At 41.2% G+C, this 21,743-nt stretch overlaps 1 protein-coding gene across 1 annotated transcript in view; it reads left to right on the top strand.

The window, feature by feature from the left end:
• MACROD2 (mono-ADP ribosylhydrolase 2) overlaps window positions 1–21,743 on the top strand; it is a 1,460,592-nt gene that overhangs the window by 571,736 nt on the left and 867,113 nt on the right. The window contains exon 5 of the mRNA XM_075267382.1: window positions 14,571–14,687. Coding sequence (XP_075123483.1) covers window positions 14,571–14,687 — 117 coding nt within the window. The remainder of the gene's footprint in view (window positions 1–14,570; window positions 14,688–21,743) is intronic.

The following is a 21,743-nucleotide window of genomic DNA, read 5'->3' on the forward strand; positions in this document are numbered from 1 at the left end:
GACTTCTTTATTGGCACAACGTGTTTCAGGCTGAAATTAACCCTTTCTCAAGTGCAAAACATATCATGCCCCTACTGACCCACCGGGGCTTGATATGTTTTGCACTTGAGAGAGTTCTTATTTCAGCCTGAAACGCGTTGTGCCAATAAAGAAGTCTGTTCATTGTACCTGGTTTTGCGCTGCTTTCTGCCTGTTCCTTGGAGGAGGCTGCTCCGTTATTGTTGCTGTCCTGACGTCCTTGTGGCGTTTCCCAGCTACTGCTCCCATTCCTCTGTATTGGTTGCCACACCCATAAGGTTGTTGTGATTCACACAACCTACCCAGGTGAGCGACCATTTGTCTAATACCTCCACCAACTCCTCGAGAGAGGTTTCACACAAGGATCGGCTCGGTGCTGTGTTCTTTTGTCGTCTGAGTTTTATTAACGTCCCTGTACATGGGACCATAGCAATGAATGGGTCATTGTGGTAACCATCGTGTACATGAGGCCGAAGTCTTGGATTTCTGCCACAAGTTTGCAGACTGACTAGTCTCATACACAATGGGGCTAATGAACCATGAGACTACACGCCAATGGTTCATCACTAATGCTGCTGTGAATACCATAGCAAACTAGAGCATGGTAAAAAAAAAAAAGTAGCATCCCCCATTGCATCCAATGAAAACAATGGGAAACAGAATAGGGAGGGTATTTGGAGCCAATTTCAAGGCGGAAGATTCCTCTGTGTACCCTAAAAGGGCCTGAGGGCTTCACCTTTCTTGGCTTATTTTTGGTGAACCAGCAATTATTAGGGCACTTTACATTACTAGTGATCAAAAACCTCAATAACCTTGCAATTTCCAGCATGTTGACTCCTTATAAAATTTGTCAGTTTTTCAGACTTGGTTAGATCCTATTGTCCTAAAATATTTTACCTGTTGCATAAATGGATATAACTATGCAAGCAGCTAGGCGTCCCTTGTACTGCGACCTGTCTGTTAGATCTAATGCATTGTAATTTCCAGAGCTGCTCTGCAATTTGGGTATAGGCAGGACCGGCATTGTGCAAGCCGTCTCATCATTAGGAACTGTGCATAATATTGGTGTTTTCTCCGTGGGGCGGCAACTCTTCTGTTTACAAACACATTCTTTCCACTTTTACAACTGCGGCGGTATCCAGAGACCCTTGTGGTCGAGTTGGCTTGCAATAATTGTGCGTCTCCCAGACACTGCATTATTAATACGAGGAGAGGTGATTTGTATGCAGTCTTGTATTATACAGCTTGTTTAGGATTGTGTATCCTGCAGTGAGATTTCAGCATGGCTTGCTATTTTTTCGCTTCCACATTGCTGACATGCCAGTTACAGCAGCTGTCCATCTTGCTCTCAGGATATACTTTTCACAACAAATTGCTATGATTTATTTGGCGGAAATATAGATCTTGTCGGCAGTTGTGCTTATGTTGTTCATTATTGTGCGGGTCCAGGGAGTTCATCCTCACAATCATTTCTGACACTCCTCTGTACTGCTGTGCCGTTATGTAGATGATGTGTTAAGGATTCATACCCCGGTAGGCACGCTGCCAAAGTAACTAGCATCTCTATTGTAGGCAAAAACTAAATCTAACTACTTCTTGTTGAAATAAATGAACCAGGATGAACTTTTTATGCAAAGTAAAAGCCCTTAAGAAGCAGATTTGGTATGAGAAAGTCAGTTGACAGCCCCATGATGATGGTAGCAGCAGCAGCAATTGGGGCATATTTCTGGTGTAGATGGGTAACAATGTGGCTCTTCGTTGGCACAGGTCATTGCTTGCTCCAAAGGATAGACATATCAAGAAACTTATTTTAGTCTATGGGGTCCCGCAGGTAACCGCTTTTTATGGGGACAGGGTATATGTCTCTCGGATCACCATGTGGACCCGAAGTGTGGGCATACTCACACACCAGAATGCCAAAGGACCATTTAATGCCACAAGAATAGATTCTCACGATAGAAGGCAACCACATTCAAAGCGATCTTTGAACCTTTTACTTGTTCAGTTAATGCATCCAAAAAACTGTAAACTTCATTGATCCTTGTGTGCAATGATAACCGCAAAGAGGATGGTGCAGTGGGCAAGTATGATTTCTGACTAGATAGAGAGTAGGCCCTCAGACTCTTCCTCACGTGGAATCCAGAAGCCACATACCAACACTGGCTATAAACATATCTCAATAGTTAAAAGGGTTTTTCGAATTAGGATAGGTCACCAGTTAAAGATCTGTGGTGGTCGTGGATCAGCTGGTTGAAGCAGCAGTGGCCACTCCCTGTGATGTCACAAGCCATGAGATAACATGTTCTTTGGTCACATGGCTTGATCACGGCTCAGTCCCATTTCATTGACTGCTTTGAGCTATGTTACCAAGCATAGCCACTGTATAGATGTACAGCATTGTGCCTGATAAGCAACGAAGAGGCTACAGCATTCACCCCAATGCCCCATCCTGTTCAAACAGCTGATCAGCTTGGGGCTGGGGTCTCCTTATTTTTCATTGATGACCTAGCCTAAGGATAGGACATCAATTCTAACATTTAGAAAACTCCTTTAATTCACAAGCCATAAATGGATCACTTGACATCAGCTCATATCCTCTGTAAATTTTCGAAAGCGCTTCATAATTTTCTTAGCTCAATTTAAACTCTTTTGCAGGCATTTTGTGGGAAGCTTAAGCCTAGTATTATATCAAAGCGACAAGTTTCGCTGCTGCTGTACTCTGGGGAACCTCTGACAAGGTCTTGAGGAATCCCAGGTTTATGTGGCATTGGCATCCAGTTTTCTTTGAATTATGTTGATGGTATATGTAGGGTCAGTTCCAATGGCGCAACTAGCAAAGACTGCCCCCCCCCCCAGCAAACTTTTGACTTTGGGGGGCAGAGCCCCCTTTCCTGGCCCCCACACAATATAACACACCATTTACACACACTAGAATGTCTCAAAGTGGCCTCCAGACAGTAAAGTGTCCAATAGTGGCCCCTCCACACAGTGTAATGTCCCATAGTGGCCCCTCCAAACAGTATGATGCCCCATAGCGGCCCGTCCACTCAACATGATGTCCCACCATGGCCCCTACACACTGTGGGGCATAATACACACTGTAGTTTGCCCGGCTGTATCTCCAAATTTGACTTGGAGATACAGCCGGGAAAACTACAGCTGTGTGTATGGATCCATTGAAATGTATGTGTCTTTACTTTGATCCACAATTGTGTGCATGAGGCTTAAGAAGGGGTTAACTCTGATGACATCACCACTTTTAACAATGTAAAGAACATTAAGATTATATATTAGTTTACAAATGTACTAACCTTCAGCAATGTAGGCTTCACCGATAAGCAGCTTTGAGTCTTGTCCTATTATTACTGATACCCTTCCATGATAGTTTGTGGTGTCGCCTATTGTTTCATATACATTTAGTGTGTTAATAATAAAGATTTACCATGTGTTTGATAGAAATGTTATAGCTTAGTCTGAACCATGTCATACTGTTCTCATCAGGTTAATGAATCTATATTTTGGTAACATAAATTACATCTGTTTCTTCCATAGCTGGACTTTGCGAAGCCCTCTGGCATTTTCTGAAATTCCTTTGTTGGGGAACACAATATACTGTATTCTCTTTCGGCTTTTGTAGAAGACATATTGATATAATGAAATGTGTTGGAATTTAGTGTAAGCCTGTCTTATGAAAATGAAACATTCAAAGGGATCCGCGAGAAGGCAACAACTGTGGGAAAACAAATGCAGACTAAACAGTCCTGGGCACTTGTAGGAGACCAGGGGACAATCTAATTCTCCCAACTTACTCAGAGTAACTATGTACTTAGGCCATCAAAACAAGCCTGAGGAATGACTATACCATTATTAGTTGTTTTTTTTTTTTGTTTTTTTTTTTTTTTTGGGGGGGGGGTATTTTTATGTTTAGTAACTACATAATACTTATTTCAGAAAATTAATTTAAATCTGTATTTTTTTTTTCTCAAAATTATTCAGAATGACATAAGAATAATGTACCCAGATAATGTCAACATGCTGCACGGTGGCTCAGTAGTTAGCACTGTAGCCTTGCAGCACTGGAGTCCTGAGTTCGAATCCTGTCAGGAACAAAAAAAAGTACATCCCTATATGGTGCTCACAATCTATATTAAAAAAAAAAAAAAAAAAAAAAAAAAAAAAATGTCGTGCAGTTGTGTCTCAGGCAGATATGTCAATGATTACAAGTGTGCTGTAATTAGACACCGGGGCATAAAAGTGCCCTGTAAAAAGCTCTCTGAGGCTACTTCTGGATAGTGTACCTCTTATTGAGAAATAGTTGACTGCTCCTATGACACTTTTGTCCAGTTGACAGACTATGAGGGGGGAGAAACAAGATGTTGCTGTTATATGTCTCCCTTCTGCTCACACTACTCCTGGAGTTTGGCTCAAAAAATGCTGCAAAATCTGCAACAAAAAGGCAGCATTTCCACAACATGAGGCATTCGCCCAAGGTGTCACCACCACATTGCAGTACTTCCTTGACCTGTTCAGTTGACGGATTCATTTCCAATCAAGCAATTTGTGGGACCAGTTGGGCCACTATCTACTACAACCTAAGAATGTGCAGGATCTACAGGCCCGACTGCAATGTCTGAGGGCAAATTTACCACAGGATAGCACACGGTTTCGGTATGCCTCCATGCCCAACTGTATCTCATTTTGTATTCAGCCTAGAAGCGACCCAACAGGGTACTAGAACCTACTTTCATTTGTACAGGTTTCCTCAATAAACGTCTCCTTTCCCTCCAATATTATAATCACTTACATATGTCATCATTACGTTCACACACAGAAAGTTTCATTCCATTCCAACAACTCCTACTTAGTGAGTAATTTTTTTTTGTCAGTGAGAGTGCAATTTAAAGACTCAGAAAGTCAGACTATGAGATAGTAAGTCATAGTTATAGAAAATTGAGGCAGTGACTCAATGTTATCAAAGTATCTCAATAGAATCTGTTTATTTCTTTGGATGGGTTGACGCTTGATTATTGATGTATCGTAGAATAAATGGAGACTACAAGATGTTATGGGAAATTATCTTTTAGCGGTATTTGACTGTGTTTTGGGGATCGGTATAGACAGAGACGTAACTTTAAACTCCTGGAACCCAATGTGAAATATGTAATGGGGCCCTCACTTACCATATATTATCTTCAATACTGATTTCTTCTTATGTTGTAGATGGCCCTGTGGTTTCAGGGCACAGTAGTGATGGCTACCACCCTCTATAGCTATGCCCCTGGGTATAGATTGAAGACAGACTAGGTTCACACTTGCGCCAGTTGTTCTGGTCCAACGGGAGATGAAAATGACAGAAAGCCTGTCCACTTAAACAGCAGTTACCCCCAGACCTATTTTAGGCTATGCGGTTCCTCTGGGTTTCAAGTGTGCTAGACACTTTTCTCCACCATTTTCTGGTGAACCTAACCTATAAGTTTCATCATCCGATATCCTTTGTAGCTAAGGTCCGGCATCTGAAGACAGTTGAACACCCACATGTGGTGCTTTATGTTAAGCATATGTGAAGTGTGAATAGTCAAATTAGTCAAGATCTCATTTCCGGATCTTTTGTCTGCTTAAAAAGACTCATATGTAGACCAGAGACAAAGATGAGTCATTTTCTAACCACATTTTGCCCTCAAGTCTGAAAGAGAAGCCATTTGATTTTCTAGTGGTTCTTGTTAGGATAATTTTCAGGCCACACACACTTTAAGCTACGTGTCTGATCTAGATTCTGAATTATTCCAGAAAGCACGGACACCTCAAAAAATCTGCTGCTTTATTTCCACAGCAACAAAGTCGTCCGACCTTTGAGACCTCCGTCTAGAGTTACCGCTATTGTTTACGAAAATGTTAAGTAAGTGACACTACTCCTTTAGGTTGAAGTAGTGACTGGTGATTTTCAAGAGGGCATTAAGTGGAGCACAATTCCATCATCACATTGTTAACCTTTTGAGCTGTGCATATCCCCCCGAGCAGAGATTGATAAGAGCTTATTATTTTATTAATTTCCAGCGCTCCTTCAGCATGGATATCAATTATCTGCAGTATGAATAATGTAATGACTATCTACCCAGGCCCAGCTGTCAAGTGGCGGCGATCAAACCTCGAAACCAGGGACTTGACGTATTTGTTTAAAGTCGCAGCCCTCTGTGCGGAGCCCCAGAGTCCACTGTTTGTTACTTTTTTTTTCTTTTATACACTTTTTGTTTATTTCGACTCGTTCAAGTCTCCTACCAGCGACCAAATCCTTTTTATTTTGTTCTGTGTGTGAGAAAATACATTCTGCTTCGTTTCAGCCAAATACGTAGACCACAATTTTTTTCCAGTTACAATAAATAACATTGTAGATTGATGTGGTCGGAGCTGTAGAGGTGAAAGGAAGGCCATTCTTTCTCCCCAAATGTTTTCTCTAGGTAAAAAATGCGAGCCTCTAATTGTCATGATATCGGCAGTAATTCGAAGCAGACGTAATAAAATCCACTTCTTTGTTTCGAGTGGCTTTTGGTATAAATATATTTGATATGTTGTGGCTTGTTTACCCGTTCCCAAGAATTTGACTTCAGAATTTCACATTTGTTGAGGACTAACACAACGATACATGTGTATATTGTTTTAAAGACCCGCAGTAATGGGGCACGCTGGGACGGAAAGTTGGTTTGCCTTGTATTTCAATTGGTAAATCAATCTATAAACATAGTTGAAAAGCATACCGGTGTGGTGGTGGGAGGCTGTCACTCAGTCAGTCAGGCTTTGTGAGACTTAAACTGTCTAAGGAGACCTAAGTGCTGCTAAGTCATGTTAACGTATTTAGTAGAAAACCTAATCTGCCGACCGCCGCTTTAAACCACTTTCTCGCACATGTCTGCCAGTTGACGTCTGCTGATATGGTTTTGACTAGAGGGCTTTCTCAAGTCTAAAGTGGTTTCTGTTTGCCTCATGCATTGTCACTTAAAGGGAAAAAAAAAATGAAAAGAAAGCCGCATTTTAGACATGATGGCATTAAGGGAACGTAAACTTCCATTGACAAGAGCATTAACCTGAATGTGCGGTAAAATCACACTAACAATGAGGCCCCGGCCTTCTAAATCTACTCATTTTGTAAATGTCAAGTGATTTCTTTCAGTTATAAAAATAATTTCCTCGTTCTGCTCTGTTATTTCTTTTTGTCCTTCGACAAAATAAATATACGAGGTAGAATGGAAATAATGTACATATATTATACAAACATGGCAGGGTGTGTAGTCGGAGAACATTATCGCCTCGCCGACTGTCAGGCCCGGGCTTGAGCGAAATCTCATGAATTAATCTGATAGAAAAAAAAAAAAATAGGTTTACACTGACATAGAACATGGCTAAATAATACATTCATGTAATTCATGTGCATTCATTCATAGCATTATATTGTCCTGTTTTCTATCGATTTGTTGACGGATACCTTTTTAGTGACTCTTGGCTTCATCTACTAGCTCCCGCAAAGAAAAAAATAAAATAAAATAAAACGTTCTCCTTTAAAAAATATATTTTATTTTCTTTGTAAAAACCAAGATCTTTAAGAATGAAGGCAAGACATTGCAAATTCCAAGAAAATCCCAGAGAAATTTAGTAGAGGCGTTGTTTTAAAATGCAGGAGAAAATGATACAATCACAGATTCCTTGTCTGCCCGTCAGATTCCTCTGGGTGGTTCTCCTGCGCTGATCAGTGGCTTGCAGTCCTCAAACAAGCTTGATGGTTGTCTCATTTATTCGGCAGATCATCTTTGTAGATTGACAATGCCTTTCTTTCTCTGCCTGGGCATTCGATTCCTCCAGGGACGGGACCGAGATGCTTTCTGACTTGGAGTTATAAAATAAGTGTCTTATTCTATACCGATTGATTGAATCTCTTAGCTTCCTATAATCATATAATTATCTATCTATTGATATCTGACTATAATATGTATTATGTCTAGTTACCTGATATATCTCCCTATAGTCTATTTAATATTTGCTCTTTGAGTCCCTTGTGTAAGAAAAGCACAACACAAATGTTTGCCGTCCATCGATTTTTTTTTATTTTTTATTTTTTTTTTTTATTATTATTTTTTTTTTTAAAGGGACATATGTATAAAGAGGTGGAAATTATCGGGTTACATTTACTAATACACGAACCTCATTGATTCCTTAAAGAGGACTGCTCATGTTTTTCCAACTCCATCTTTGGATGCTTCAATAGTTACTTCTCCACTGATTCTGGTACAATTGGATTTTTTTTCTGTAGCCCCCCACCGTTCCTGAGCAGTCATTGCTGTAAGATTCAGCACAGTAAGGCTGAATTCAGACGGGTTTTTTTGGATTTTAACGCGGAGTCAGTGTCAAAATTCTGACCAAAAGAACGAATCAATGGGAATCAGTCATTTCTTTTTTCCGCGAGCGGTTTGTTCCCACACGCAGAAAAAAGAAGTGACATGCTCATTCTTCAGGCGGTTCTGCAGCTGATTCAGCCTCAGATCTTCGGCTGAAGACACTTCCTTCTGACTAGGTCCATTCATTTGGGCCTAATCCGGAGTGGAGTGCCGTGACTGGATGCCAGTGCACTGCACCGGTATCCAGTCGCGGCTAGTTGTTTTCTGGTCCAGAATCTGAGGCCGCCTCTGCGTTAAATTCCAGATCAAAAAACCGTCTGAACTCAGTCTTATACTCTCTGCTGTCAGATGGGTGGTCCCTGTTTTTCTGCTCCAGCCAAGGACTTGCCTACCTGATAGAAGATAGCATAACTATGCTGAAGCTAATGGAAATAATTCCCCAGAAAAGATGGGGTCTAGAGAAAAAAAAAACTACTGCACCTATGGAAGAAAGCAATGAGGTGGTGAAAGGTCCCCAACAAACAGAATACCAAACGCATTGACAAGCAGTGAGCAATGAAAGCACACAGACCCCATAGACTATAATGGGGTCTGTGTGTTTTCCGCGAGGTGTCTGCATGGAACGTGGGGAGAAAAAATTACTTTATGAGCTACTTTCCTCTCTACATGACTCGTGCGGACACCACTCGGAAAACACACGGACCCCATTATAACCTATGGAGTCCATATGCTTTCATTGCTCACCGCTTGTCAATGCGTTCAGTATTTCCCGAACGGAACACCGAACACAGATGTGAACTAGGCCTGACATGATGATGTATCTGTTCGCACTGCTCATTACTTTCTGTTGCATGACACACAGGTAATGCTTGGAGATGCCCACTTAGTCAGCGCCGCACCTCCCATGAGGCGACCTGAAGCGACCGCTTCAGGCGGCGCTACGCTAGGGCCCCGGGGACGGCGGCATTTTTCCTCCTAAGCCAGTCTGGTTAGCATCACCGAGCGGTGGATTGGGGAGGCCGCTGGAGCAGCGCTGCTCCAGTGGCCTCCCCTCACGCTCAGGCAGAGAGCAGGTCCTCTCGTGGCCTGCTCTCTGCCTACTAGCGCCGCTCCACCATGCCCCCTTCGCTCCGCCCCTTCGCACTGCCCCCGGGGGAGGGGGGGGCGGCGGCTTTCTTTAGTCCGCCTCAGGCGGCGAAACATGCAGGTTCACCCTGCACTTAGTCAATGAATTGGGAGGCAGCTGAAGCATCGGGGTTTCAGAGATGGGAATATAGTACGAAAGTCATCTTATATAGCAGAGGGGCCCTTGGAACTCCCTAGGCACTAGGACCCAGTGTTGAATGTTCCCTTCAACCCCCCCCTATATACTATACTTTATACATACAGTATGTGTGCTTAAGCAAACCTACCCATATCTATATATTGTGGTTCCAGGCATGGAAACTATTATATACACATAAAAGGGTTAAAACAAAATCATTTTGGCATCACGCAGAACCTACCTGTCCCCTCTGATCTCCCTCCTTGAGCCGCCTACACAGTCTGCAGTTTTGGTGACTTCCAAATGGTCTCGGCTGAAATAGAGAATGAAATAGTGAAGATGAAATTGAGATGGACTAAATACCTTGGGAGCAATTGTTGTAATCTGTGCATTGTTGTCCACTTGAGCAGAGCAGGGTTTAAAGATCACCGCAAAATGTCAGCACTCAGCAGCGAGAACAGAGGTCTGGTATCTGAGGTTAGCAGGCGGCAGATGTCCTGTGCTGTGTCTGCACTATTACACCGTACGCCGCGCTGCTATTAGATTGGACACTACGGGCTTTAAGGGAAGTGACAGTTTACAGCAAAATAATGTTCCTTAAGGATTTGACGCTGTAAATACACGTGGACATTTTCGTTAAACACATGGAGAAGTCATTATCTCTTTGTTTGTATGGATTTTCTTCTGTACACAAAGATAATACACCTATAACACTTTACGGCTGTATTCGGGAATGGTGACCAGATGGTACTATGTGGTGACTGAGATTTCAGAAAATCCAATTCACACAGTAGCGTCGACTTCAGTGCTAAAAATCGGAGTATTGTAAGGAGCGTGTAAACAATAAAACATCTCTCCTTTACGTGCTGTACAGCAATGCTCAATAAATGTTCTTAAAAACCACAAATTAATCACTAAATATTTACCTGATTTTTTTGAAATTTTTTTTTTTAGGGTTTGTAGTACTGCAATATTTTTATGCTTTGTGATTTAAAGCAGTGTGTGAATATGTAAGTGGCAGGTTTGCCATTCAGGGCACCAACTTGTGGAAAGAATCATATTGGGTTGATCAAAGGATGAGATTTGTAAGATCCACTATCCACTGCAAGCTAAAAAATTTGTCAAAATGCCTCTGCCACAAACAAACAAAAATCCTCAGAAAGAACGGATATTGTCACGTACTAAAAACTTTTATAGAGGTCCTGATAGAAGAGTATGGGGGTATCCACCATCCAACAACTCTTAGCCATCCGAGAACACTTTACGGTAGATTCAGGAAGCCTAATGTAACTTTCATCTTGGACATCTAACCCATCAGATGTCGTGGCAATGAAAAAGGGAACAGTTCTGTCGCCCTGTTGATTCCCCATGACGGAATTGAAGGTTGCTGAGCAGTAGTGAAGACCCCCAGACCTGCCATCGTAGTGCTAAATATACTCTGCCACAGGTGTAATGATTTATAATATCTTTTAATCATTTTACCATTTATGTATAATGGCAATGTTTTTATAAAAGCCAAAATTGCTCATTTTTGCTGACCCCACGTCCTCCAAAAATGGACAAAACCATTAGCTAAAAGCTTTATGCGCTCTAAAATGGTACAAATAACACCTACAGCTTGCCCTGTATCATCTTGATAAAAAAAATTATAAAATTGTCATTTCTTGTACTGTAAAACGAAACCCAAAAACTAATGGTAGAATTGAATTTTCCCTTGTGCACCCTAATAATAATAATAATAATAATAATAATAATAATAATAATAATAATAATAATAATGTGTGTATATATATATATATATATATATATATATATATATATATATATATTTACAGTTTTTGAATACATTTTATGGAACATTTATTTTTACCTTTTGAAAATAAAATTCTTCCTGCAAAAAAAAGCCCTCGTATGTTGATAGAATGAAAAAAAAAAAAAATTAGAGAAATTAATATTAATAAAAAAAAAAACCTGAATATACAAGGCCTTATTTAGACAGATTTTGATGTGCCGCCGAAGAAATAAACATGCCGATCAATTTATTACTATATCCTACAGCAGTGATGTAAAAAGAAAAAAACCAACACATGAGACCAAATGGCAGCAGATTTGATCTGATGTTTCATTGTTTCAGTTAATAGGTGGATTGTCTATGACCATATGTGACCCCGCGGACCCGTAACAATGATGGTGATCCCAGACATTTGTTGTCACGTTGGGGGGGGGGAAGACAAGTGAATTCTCAGTAATATTTAGATTAACACAAGTGTCTCTATCACTTCTGGAGAATTTCATGGGCAGAGATCACAGGCCGTCTGCCTTCAATGTGTACACTGACTAGGCTTTTTGATATGGTGTGACATTCCTGTTAGGGCCAGTGCTGAGTGATATCATATCACAGGACAATGCTCAGAAGATGCCATCAGACATAGAAGCTAATGCATATAGACTTATGCCTGAGGAAAAAACGTGTCAACTATCCGAGGTCTGGGTGGATAAAAATAGGAAACCACGGCTAGTATTAAGCAAGTCATCCCGGCTTTGCATGGACGGGCACGTGCTATGCTCTTAACTCATTGTGATCCCCTCATAATTGGCAATACATCAAAAAGTTTAGTATAATTGTAATTGCTGAGTTATCATGTTAATGGCCTAAACTGCATGTCTTTAATGTAATCCTATGTGCTCTGTTCTAAGCAAGCAGGGCTTTGTGCTTACTCCGTCCCGGCACAGGGATTAAAATAACTTTGAACTAAATCTTAGATAATTTCTAACAAACTGTTGCAATTAATATCATGGTATTATTTTTGGATCAATGAAAGGATCCACTTTCTCCCTCTCAATTATTTTATTTTCAGAAAATTGCCCAAAATTCTTTGTAAAGTGGTAGACATTTCAAATTAGCGAAAAGCGCCTTTATGTTCCTCGAGCATTTTCATGTAGGTTTCTTCAAAGGTTCATGTCTCGGTTGTGGTTTATATTTATCCTGTTTAGGATTAGTGATATTTTGTATCTGCAGTAATTTATACATAGGGTTGTACAGTAAGTATGTGCCTGAAAATGCTACCTATACGTGTGTGTGTGTGTGTGTGTGTATATATATATATATATATATATATATATATATATATATATATATATTATATTATTATTATATAATTTTATATTATATAATTTTATTTTATTATTTATATTATTATTATATTATTATTATATATTATTATATAATTTTATTATTATTTATTTTATATATACATTTCAAGTCCATGTGATTCTAAAAATATTCTAAATTCAAGGTTTTTTTTTAAGTTACAGTGTGCGCAGTGTTGTAACCTTACATGACTGTTTAATCCAATGACATGGCGGATTTCGATTCAAAAATTCCACCATGTGAACCTTTTTTTTAGTCTTCCAAATCCAAATGTGTAATTGAATTCTGTATGCAATAACAACATATTTTACAACAATTCCCTTTTTCATTAGACCGTCCAATGGACTGGGCCACGAAGAGAGTGGACTTTATCTAAACAAACCATTAAGGTCAAATGATTATTTTAGAGCGCCTATGCTAGGGCTCCTACCCATCTTTTCCTTCAGAATAGTGACATATCTTAGGTGCCAGAGGAACTTTTCAGGTCCCTTTAGGGTCCATGGCTTATTAGCAGCTGCTGTCACTGTCCCTATAGCTACACCCTTGCTTAATGGGGTTTCCCAGCCCTCAATGCATGTTTCATACCGATGACCTATCGTATCAGTAAGTGATTTGTGGGGTGTTTGTCACTGGAAGCTGCAGCAGTGGATGAAGAGCGCATGTAGTCTGGTCCTATTCAAGTATCCCCGCTACCACCACTTTATAGTGATCGGGCTACTGCTCCTCGCTTATTACTTGCCCACTACTGCCATTTCCAGTGCCCTAAGGCTGCCTGAACTGCTGATATGCCAGGGTCCTGGTGTCAGACCCGCAGATCACATACTAATGACTTCTCCTTCGAATAGGTCATCAGTATGGTTGAGCCGATCTTGAGATTTCAAGATCGATTTTAAAATCCGATCATTTTCCAGCCGATCTCGATCGTGAAATTTGCTCGATCGCCGATCGGAATCCGATCTTTTCCGATCCCGATCTTCAACCCTAGTCAATGCTTTTCTATGGGAAAAGTCACTTTTAGGGTTGAGCCGATCTTGAGATAACCTCCGATCTCGATCCCACTGAAAAAGATCGGGTCGGAATTCCGATCTCGATCGTGAAAGTTACTCGATCGCCGATCGAAATCCGATCTTTTCCGATCCCGATCGCTCAACCCTAGTCATCAGTATAAGATACGCATTAGGGGCTGTTAAATCCCTGTAAGGGAAAGACTATATACTGTCAGGAGGGTAATGTCAGGTAGGAGCAGAAGAAGGGTGTGATTCTGAGATCTGGCTACGTCTGATTGGAGCTATGAATCACGCCGCCTGTCTGACACCGCCCTTCTGACTTTACAGAGATTAAATAACACATCAGGCACCAAAACTAACTACAATTGTTGCTCAGGAATGGTGGGGACTAGAGAGAAAATTCCAACTGTGATAGAATCAGTGGAGCAGCAACTAGGATGCTAAGAACTGGTGGTGGGGAAAGGTCCTCTTTAAGCCTCCACCACTAAAAGCTGCTTTCTCTTCATTCCTCATCGGGAGCTTGTATGTGATCGGGGTCTATTTAGGTCATCCCCCGACCCACTACTTTTATATTTGTCATTTCTTCCCACTGAATACATGAAGAATTGTGTTCTCGCTGAGGCTTTATACCGGCATTTACTTCTGCCATGCAGAGTTGTCAACCTTTGAAAAATAGACGTCACGTATAACTGAATTTCCTCTTTTTGAAGCGCAAGTGGTAATAATTGAATGTGCTTCTCTTCTAGTGGACGGCTGTATACACAGAGCTTCAGGGCCTTTTCTCAGCGCTGAATGTCGCACACTGGGAGGTTGTGCCACTGGTCAAGCAAAAATCACTTGTGGGTATGAACTGCCAGCAAAATGTAAGTCATCTTAATTGTTTCATAAACCGTGAGATTTTATGACTGCATTGCTAAATATAATGGGATTTTTACATGACATGACACAACTAGTTAATTTGTAGCCGTACAACAGCTGCTATGAAATGGAGAAGATGGCAAAGGGCAATGTGAGCACTAACTGGGGCACTAAAATTGGGGTTAGTCGAAGGATTCACAACTTTATTCATACCAGAGAAATATCGTACAATGTTCACAAGTAGATCAAGTGGAAAGGATAGTTGGAACTCTCTAATATGCCTGATGCAGGTATAGTGCTCTTTAATATGGCAAACGGTAACTTTACCTTAAAGGGGTTGTCCAGGATTAAGTTTTTTTTTATGGCCCATCCTTAGTATATCTGATTGTTGGAGGGCCCTGAAACGATCAGCTGTATGGGGCCGCTTCCGGCGCTCATCCTATACACATCATAAGATCAGAAGGCAATAGTTCTTTTCCCTGTATGTGGTAGCCGGCGCCGCTACTGCAGCTCAGCTCTCCCATTAAAGTCAATGGGAACTGTGCTGCAGGACTAGTGCCCCACCACTATACAGGACATGGAGCCAACTGCTTCTGGCCCGATGGTATGGTCAGGAGATAGATCTGATCAGATATTTATGGCCTATCCTACGCCTAGACCATAAAAACCTAAATCCTGGATAAACCCTTTAACATTTCATAAAACAGCGAATGTCTATTTGACGTGAATTTTGCAACAAGAATGTAACATGTGGGAGCATCATTTTATGACCGAAAGCAAATGGATCTTGTTAGACTGGAAAGTCTTAGCTTTGCCGAGTAGTATTACATTTTTTGAATTCCAAAAAGTTGAGCGGACATAAAATCTTAAATCTAACAGGTAAACCTATTGTTTATGATCTTGTCAATGGAAAGAGAATGTTCTATAAACTCTATAGCCCTATATCTATGAATAGAGCCACGTCTAAGGGGGAGGATGAGCGTTTTAGGCTCTTTGGCTTTGCAATAGAGTTTCTGCTTATGTGGTTTCTAACATTTTACCTGTAAAACCGCAGCTCCAAAAACATTGCGAAACCAGAATTTTATTTACAAAGTGGTGGTTCAAGTGCAACAAAACCACAATGTATGAACACAAACAAACTGACCCTTTTATGTATGAAGGGAAAACTATAACGAAGATGATGGGTCAATAAGCCTGACTTCTGATGTGTGTGACCGTATACTTAGATCATGATGGAGTTACGAAGATCAGTTCTATGTTACACACTTAGTTCTCATAAGGAGGTAAGTTCATATCCGTATATTGGTAATACTTAAGCGACATACTTGGATTTTGCTAAATTCTCTTCCTTTTGATGAATGTACTGTATATGTATTGATAAAGAACTGGTTAAAAGGTTAAGGGAAGAGTACATTTTTATGGGTATGTATCTAGGGAATAACACCAGCATTACTCCCATAGCAGAATACAGCTGGGATAACAAAGTTGGGAGTGATGGGATTTGGGAATACAGGATAACTTGTAGCACTCAATGCCAAGCAGCAGCTGCATAAGAAACTATAACGTATGGTTGTATAACAGGGCAGTAAAAAATATTTCTGGGATTTAATGCAATATATTACCTGTAAAACATGGCAAAAAGAACCAGCGATTTTTCCCTATTACTCATGGACTCAACCGTCATAACTATTACTTCTATAACTATATCTGCTCTGTTGCTTTAGAAGTAAAGTACATTTGCGATTATCTTATTGACCATTATGATACTGACCTGCCCCATTCCACATCGGAAAAAAAAAACGTCTAGTTTGACACAGCAGAATTCGTAGAAGCTCAAAAATTCTGCTTTACCATATCTGCTGCCCTAGGTCGGAGGCCATCTACCATCTTTACTAGTCTATGAAATTGTATGTAGTGTATGTGACTGATCAATCCCAACTACCAGTGAGTTGGAGTCTACAAGAAAAATTGTGATGGATTCCCGAGAGATTTGGAGATACCAAATAGTTTTGCACAAGGGTTCATCTGCTGTCCATATGTGCAGCTTTTGCGAATAACCAGAAATTTCTTCAAGTCCCCATATAAAGCGGTGAGGTCGATGATGAAACATTAATATTAGAGATGAGCGAACAGTGAAATATTCGAGATTTGATATTCGTTTTGAGTAGACCCTCAATATTCGACTACTCGATCGAATATCGAAACCCATTATAGTCTATTGAAAAAAATGCTCGTTTCAGGGGAAACCACTATTCGACTTAAGGAGAGTCATCAAGTCCACGAGTAGCAGGAGGAGAGTGTTTAGGAGGAGCGCTGTGCAGTTAAAGCACACAGACCCCATTATAGTCTATGGGGTCTGTGTGCTTTAACTGCACAATGCTTGCAGTCGCGCTGATAAAAAGTAAGCTCCCTTGTAACAGCAAGCTGCCAGCTCTCCGACTAGCAAGGACGAGCCTGCTGCAGAACCATCATTGATTGGCCGTATGCTATACACTGTATAGCATTCGGCCAATCAATGCTGGCTCTGAATCTAATATTTACTGCGAATAGCTAGTAGTATTCGATAGAGTACGAATATTTCGAATACCGTGGTATTCAATCGAATACCTACTCGCTCAAATACTATTCGCTCATCTCTAATTAATATCTATAGGCAGGGCTTGTAATCGGCATACAGTATGTTGTCTAAATGTACATAAATGTACACAAATTTCTGCAGCTCTCCGATTGATCTAAAAGAATTGATATTCAGAATTTTGTGTGAATCCTTGACTTGCAATTATACCGCCATCGCGTCTTACATTAGCCAATTAAAAATTTCATACACAGTAACCTATAGATGTAGCAAGAGCCGACTGAACAGATGGCACACTAGTATGTTTGAGTATCACACCTAGGCACTGTGTTGTATAATTTTCTTTCAGTATATGTTGGTGATTTCACAGTATAGCGGTGTTATTTAAGGATGTAGCAAGTGCCATCTTTTACAGTTGGCGTGTTACTCTAAGTACAGTACCTTGTTGCACAATAGTATTTACACTTCGAACAATTCTAGAAGTATGTATTTAAGAAAGTGTAACTTACTGATAGAATGCCATACTGCAATATAGTAGAATACATACAATGACATCCCCAAAATACACTGCAAGAATAATACAGCACACAGTGCCTAAGTAGCAGTGACAAAAAATATCTAAATTGATGCCATTAAATAGTGCTCAACCGTACAGCAGTGCCAGCAGTATATACACATATGTATAGCAGTGTCATACAATTAAATTGAGTATGCCACCAGGAAAATGGATAATTAATAAACCCGCCAGTGCGCGCTGTAGGGGATATTATGCTGAGCACCATTATACCTTTAGTCCAACAGATGCAGCATCTCCTGGAAAACAAAAAACAAACCAATAAACCAATGTAGAGATAAACCTTATATCACCTGGATGAGTTCACTCGCGCGTCGGAGGGCTGTACGGACCTTACTGAGCATGCGCAGTACACTCTGTTCAGCGAAGACGTGAGGAGCATACTGCGCATGCGCGCAATTGCAGCTTTGGAAATATGGCCCCCGGCCGGCATTCGCAGTCAGCTCTAACAGGGTCTCGCTGTCAGAGCCGACTGCGCAGGCGTCACACATGACAAAGAAAGAAGACGATAGACAAGGGGAGGAGGCAGATGAAGAAGAAGGACGCCCTCATTGCTGCCGAGACCTCATTAGCATACCGGCAAGTACCGGTATTTCTAAGGAACGGCGCGACGGAGACCACATCTAAAGGTAGGAGACAAATAGCCTTGCTTAAGGCTATTCCGATGTGGTAATTGGGGAAAAAAAAAGTTGCTTTAATGGTAGAATCCCTTTAAGGCCCCTACATGGCACGGTTAATGATTCAGGAGACATCTAAGACCTGACAGACCCCCTTTAAGCAAGGGCTCACCAGCTTACAAGTCATACATGACTAGGGCTAGTCCTGCCTATGGGCATCTCAAGTGGTGGGTAGCTACACACATACTGAAGCGGTTCCCTCTGTATTTCTATGGATTTTTAATGCTTTTATTATTCATTGTATAATTAGGCATCTCAGCTGGAGTAATAGGATGCTGGAAATATGCCCCCGCCCGCCCGCCCACCGGGTAATATATACATTGTAAATGATAATAGCCTGGCTCGCCATTTTCGATAAATAATGCCGTTCCGAGCACTTTTCGCTTGATAATGTTTGACTGCCTTGAAAGCAGTTGTTTAAAAAACCCTGCATTTTCTCTTTTATTCATGCAGATTTGTGGCTAGTGAATACTCGCATGCCCAGAGAGATCAAAGTGATATATTGTGTTTTCAGCTGCTGTGCAAAGGCTGATTGGCAATTACTGTGAAGGCATCTGTCACATGTTAACGCATAGAAAGAGCCAACAGAATCCGGCGCTGGAATTTATCTACAGCTCCAAAGTGGACTTATCTGAATTGTGCCTTTACAATTGTACAGTCTTATGTAAAACAGCTCCCGGTCTCTCCAGTCCAATCCATTATGTCCTTGTGTAGCACATGGGTGACACATGCGTAATAATTAATGATTACAGGACACAGGCGGGTAATATGATGCATTTGTTTTGTGCCTTTTAAGTATCGGAGACGTGTCAGTGAAAGGTCACATCGGCTACATGTGCGGCTTATCAAGGGATACAGATCAGGATTTTGTGTTTAACAAGCGGAGGTGCAGAGTGCAAATGGCTGCGGATCAGTCAACTAGTTGGCTTTTTTTTTTAAAAGCTTTGAAATTGGATGAGAACTCAGGAAATCTTCATTGTTATGTATTGTAAAAATAGATAAATCCCGCATCAACATCTGAGAAGTCAGCAAATATTCTGGATTTGGGGACAGTCATTAAAAACTATATAAAAGTCACTGGTACTGATTTAGAGGTTGTCTGGGCAAAACCTATGTTCAGGTTTCCGCTTGGGGACCCAAAAAACGGAAAATCTATCCAAATTCCTGTCCCTGGTGCAGTGTCCTCCTAGTGAGGTCTGGTCCTGCAGCTCCGGTGTAGTCTTGAAGTGAAACTCCTCACCAGCTGTGATGTCCCGAATCCCTTCCACACTCAGTAGTCACGTGCGAAAGACAGCATTGGACAGGCAGGACTGGACCGCACTGGGAGGCATCGGGAAAAGGGAGGCACACTTTTAATGTATAGCCTACTACAGCAACTTTGGTTTTTAGTAGAGATGAGAGAACAGTAAAATGTTCGATATTCGATATTCGTTTCGAGTAGCTGCTCAATATTCGACTACTCGAATCGAATATCGAATCCTATTATAGTCTATGGGGGGAAAATGCTCATTTCAGGGGTAGGCAACGTTCGATCAAATTATACTTACCAAGTCCACGAGTGAGGGTCGGGCTGGATTCTCCGAGAAGTCTTCTCCGTGCAGCGTCCCCGCGGCATCTTCCGGCTCTAAATTCACTTTGCCAGGCATCGGGCCTGGGCAGAGCTGACTGTGCATGCCCGCACTACAAGAAAATGACCGCTTACAGTCAAAGCGGCCATTTTCTTGTAGCGCGGGCATGTGCAGTCGGCTCTGCCCAGGCCCGATGCCTGGCAGAGTGAATTCAGAGCCGGAAGACGCCGCGGGGAAGCTGCACGGAGAAGACTTCTAAAGGTAGGAGAAGAACCAGTGTTGATTGACCGACTGTATAGCATTCGGCCAATCAATGCTGGTTCTGCATCGAACTTTTACATTCAAATAGCGAGTAGTACTCGATCGAGTATGAATATTTCGAATACCGTAGTATTCAATCGAATACCTACTTGATTGAGTACTACTCGCTCATCTCTAGTTTTTAGGCATCATACACATGGCAGAGACTGAATGGTGGAATACGTTAACCGTAAAGTAAATGGTACATGGTGGTAGTGGGAGACCCCCTCAGCCATCCAGGATCTATCAGGGCGGCCCCACTTTTCAGCTACTGCCTTGCTTTTCTGGGCAGTGGATCAAAATTTCAACACATCAACTCATGACGAGTGCCAAAATAGAGACGGCAGCAGAGCCAGCAGGGAGCTTTGTGGATATAGAGGTGTGTAGGGCTATAATTCTGTGTGGAGCCAATTGGGGGACATTTTATGATACGAGGGACATTATACTTTTTTGTGGGCCACTTAGGAGGCATTATATTGTGTAGGACCATCTAAGAATATATCTAAGAATAGGGATGTAATACTGTATGGGGCTATCAAGGGGACATTATACTGTGTAGATGCATTATACTATGTGGGGACATCCTAATGTGTGGTGGGAACTAAGAAAGCATCACCCATGTATTACCCATTATTACATTAAAGCTTTTATTAGGCTGTGGCTCCAACTACAGTTAGGGCCAGAAATATTTGGACAGTGACACAATTTTCGCGAGTTGGGCTCTGCATGCCACCACATTGGTTTTGAAATGAAACCTCTAGAACAGAATTCAAGTGCAGATTGTAACGTTTAATTTGAAGGGTTGAACAAAAATATCTGATAGAAAATGTAGGAATTGTACACATTTCTTTACAAACACTCCACATTTTAGGAGCTCAAAAGTAATTGGACAAATAAACATAACCCAAACAAAATATTTTTATTTTCAATATTTTGTTGCGAATCCTTTGGAGGCAATCACTGCCTTAAGTCTGGAACCCATGGACATCACCAAACGCTGGGTTTCCTCCTTCTTAATGCTTTGCCAGGCCTTTACAGCCGCAGCCTTCAGGTCTTGCTTGTTTGTGGGTCTTTCCGCCTTAAGTCTGGATTTGAGCAAGTGAAATGCATGCTCAATTGGGTTAAGATCTGGTGATTGACTTGGCCATTGCAGAATGTTCCACTTTTTTGTACTCATGAACTCCTGGGTAGCTTTGGCTGTATGCTTGGGGTCATTGTCCATCTGTACTATGAAGCGCCGTCCGATCAACTTGGCAGCATTTGGCTGAATCTGGGCTGAAAGTATATCCCGGTACACTTCAGAATTCATCCGGCTACTCTTGTCTGCTGTTATGTCATCAATAAACACAAGTGACCCAGTGCCATTG

This window comes from Leptodactylus fuscus, chromosome 3 (assembly GCF_031893055.1).
Source record: "Leptodactylus fuscus isolate aLepFus1 chromosome 3, aLepFus1.hap2, whole genome shotgun sequence".
NCBI classification, from domain to species: domain Eukaryota; kingdom Metazoa; phylum Chordata; class Amphibia; order Anura; family Leptodactylidae; genus Leptodactylus; species Leptodactylus fuscus.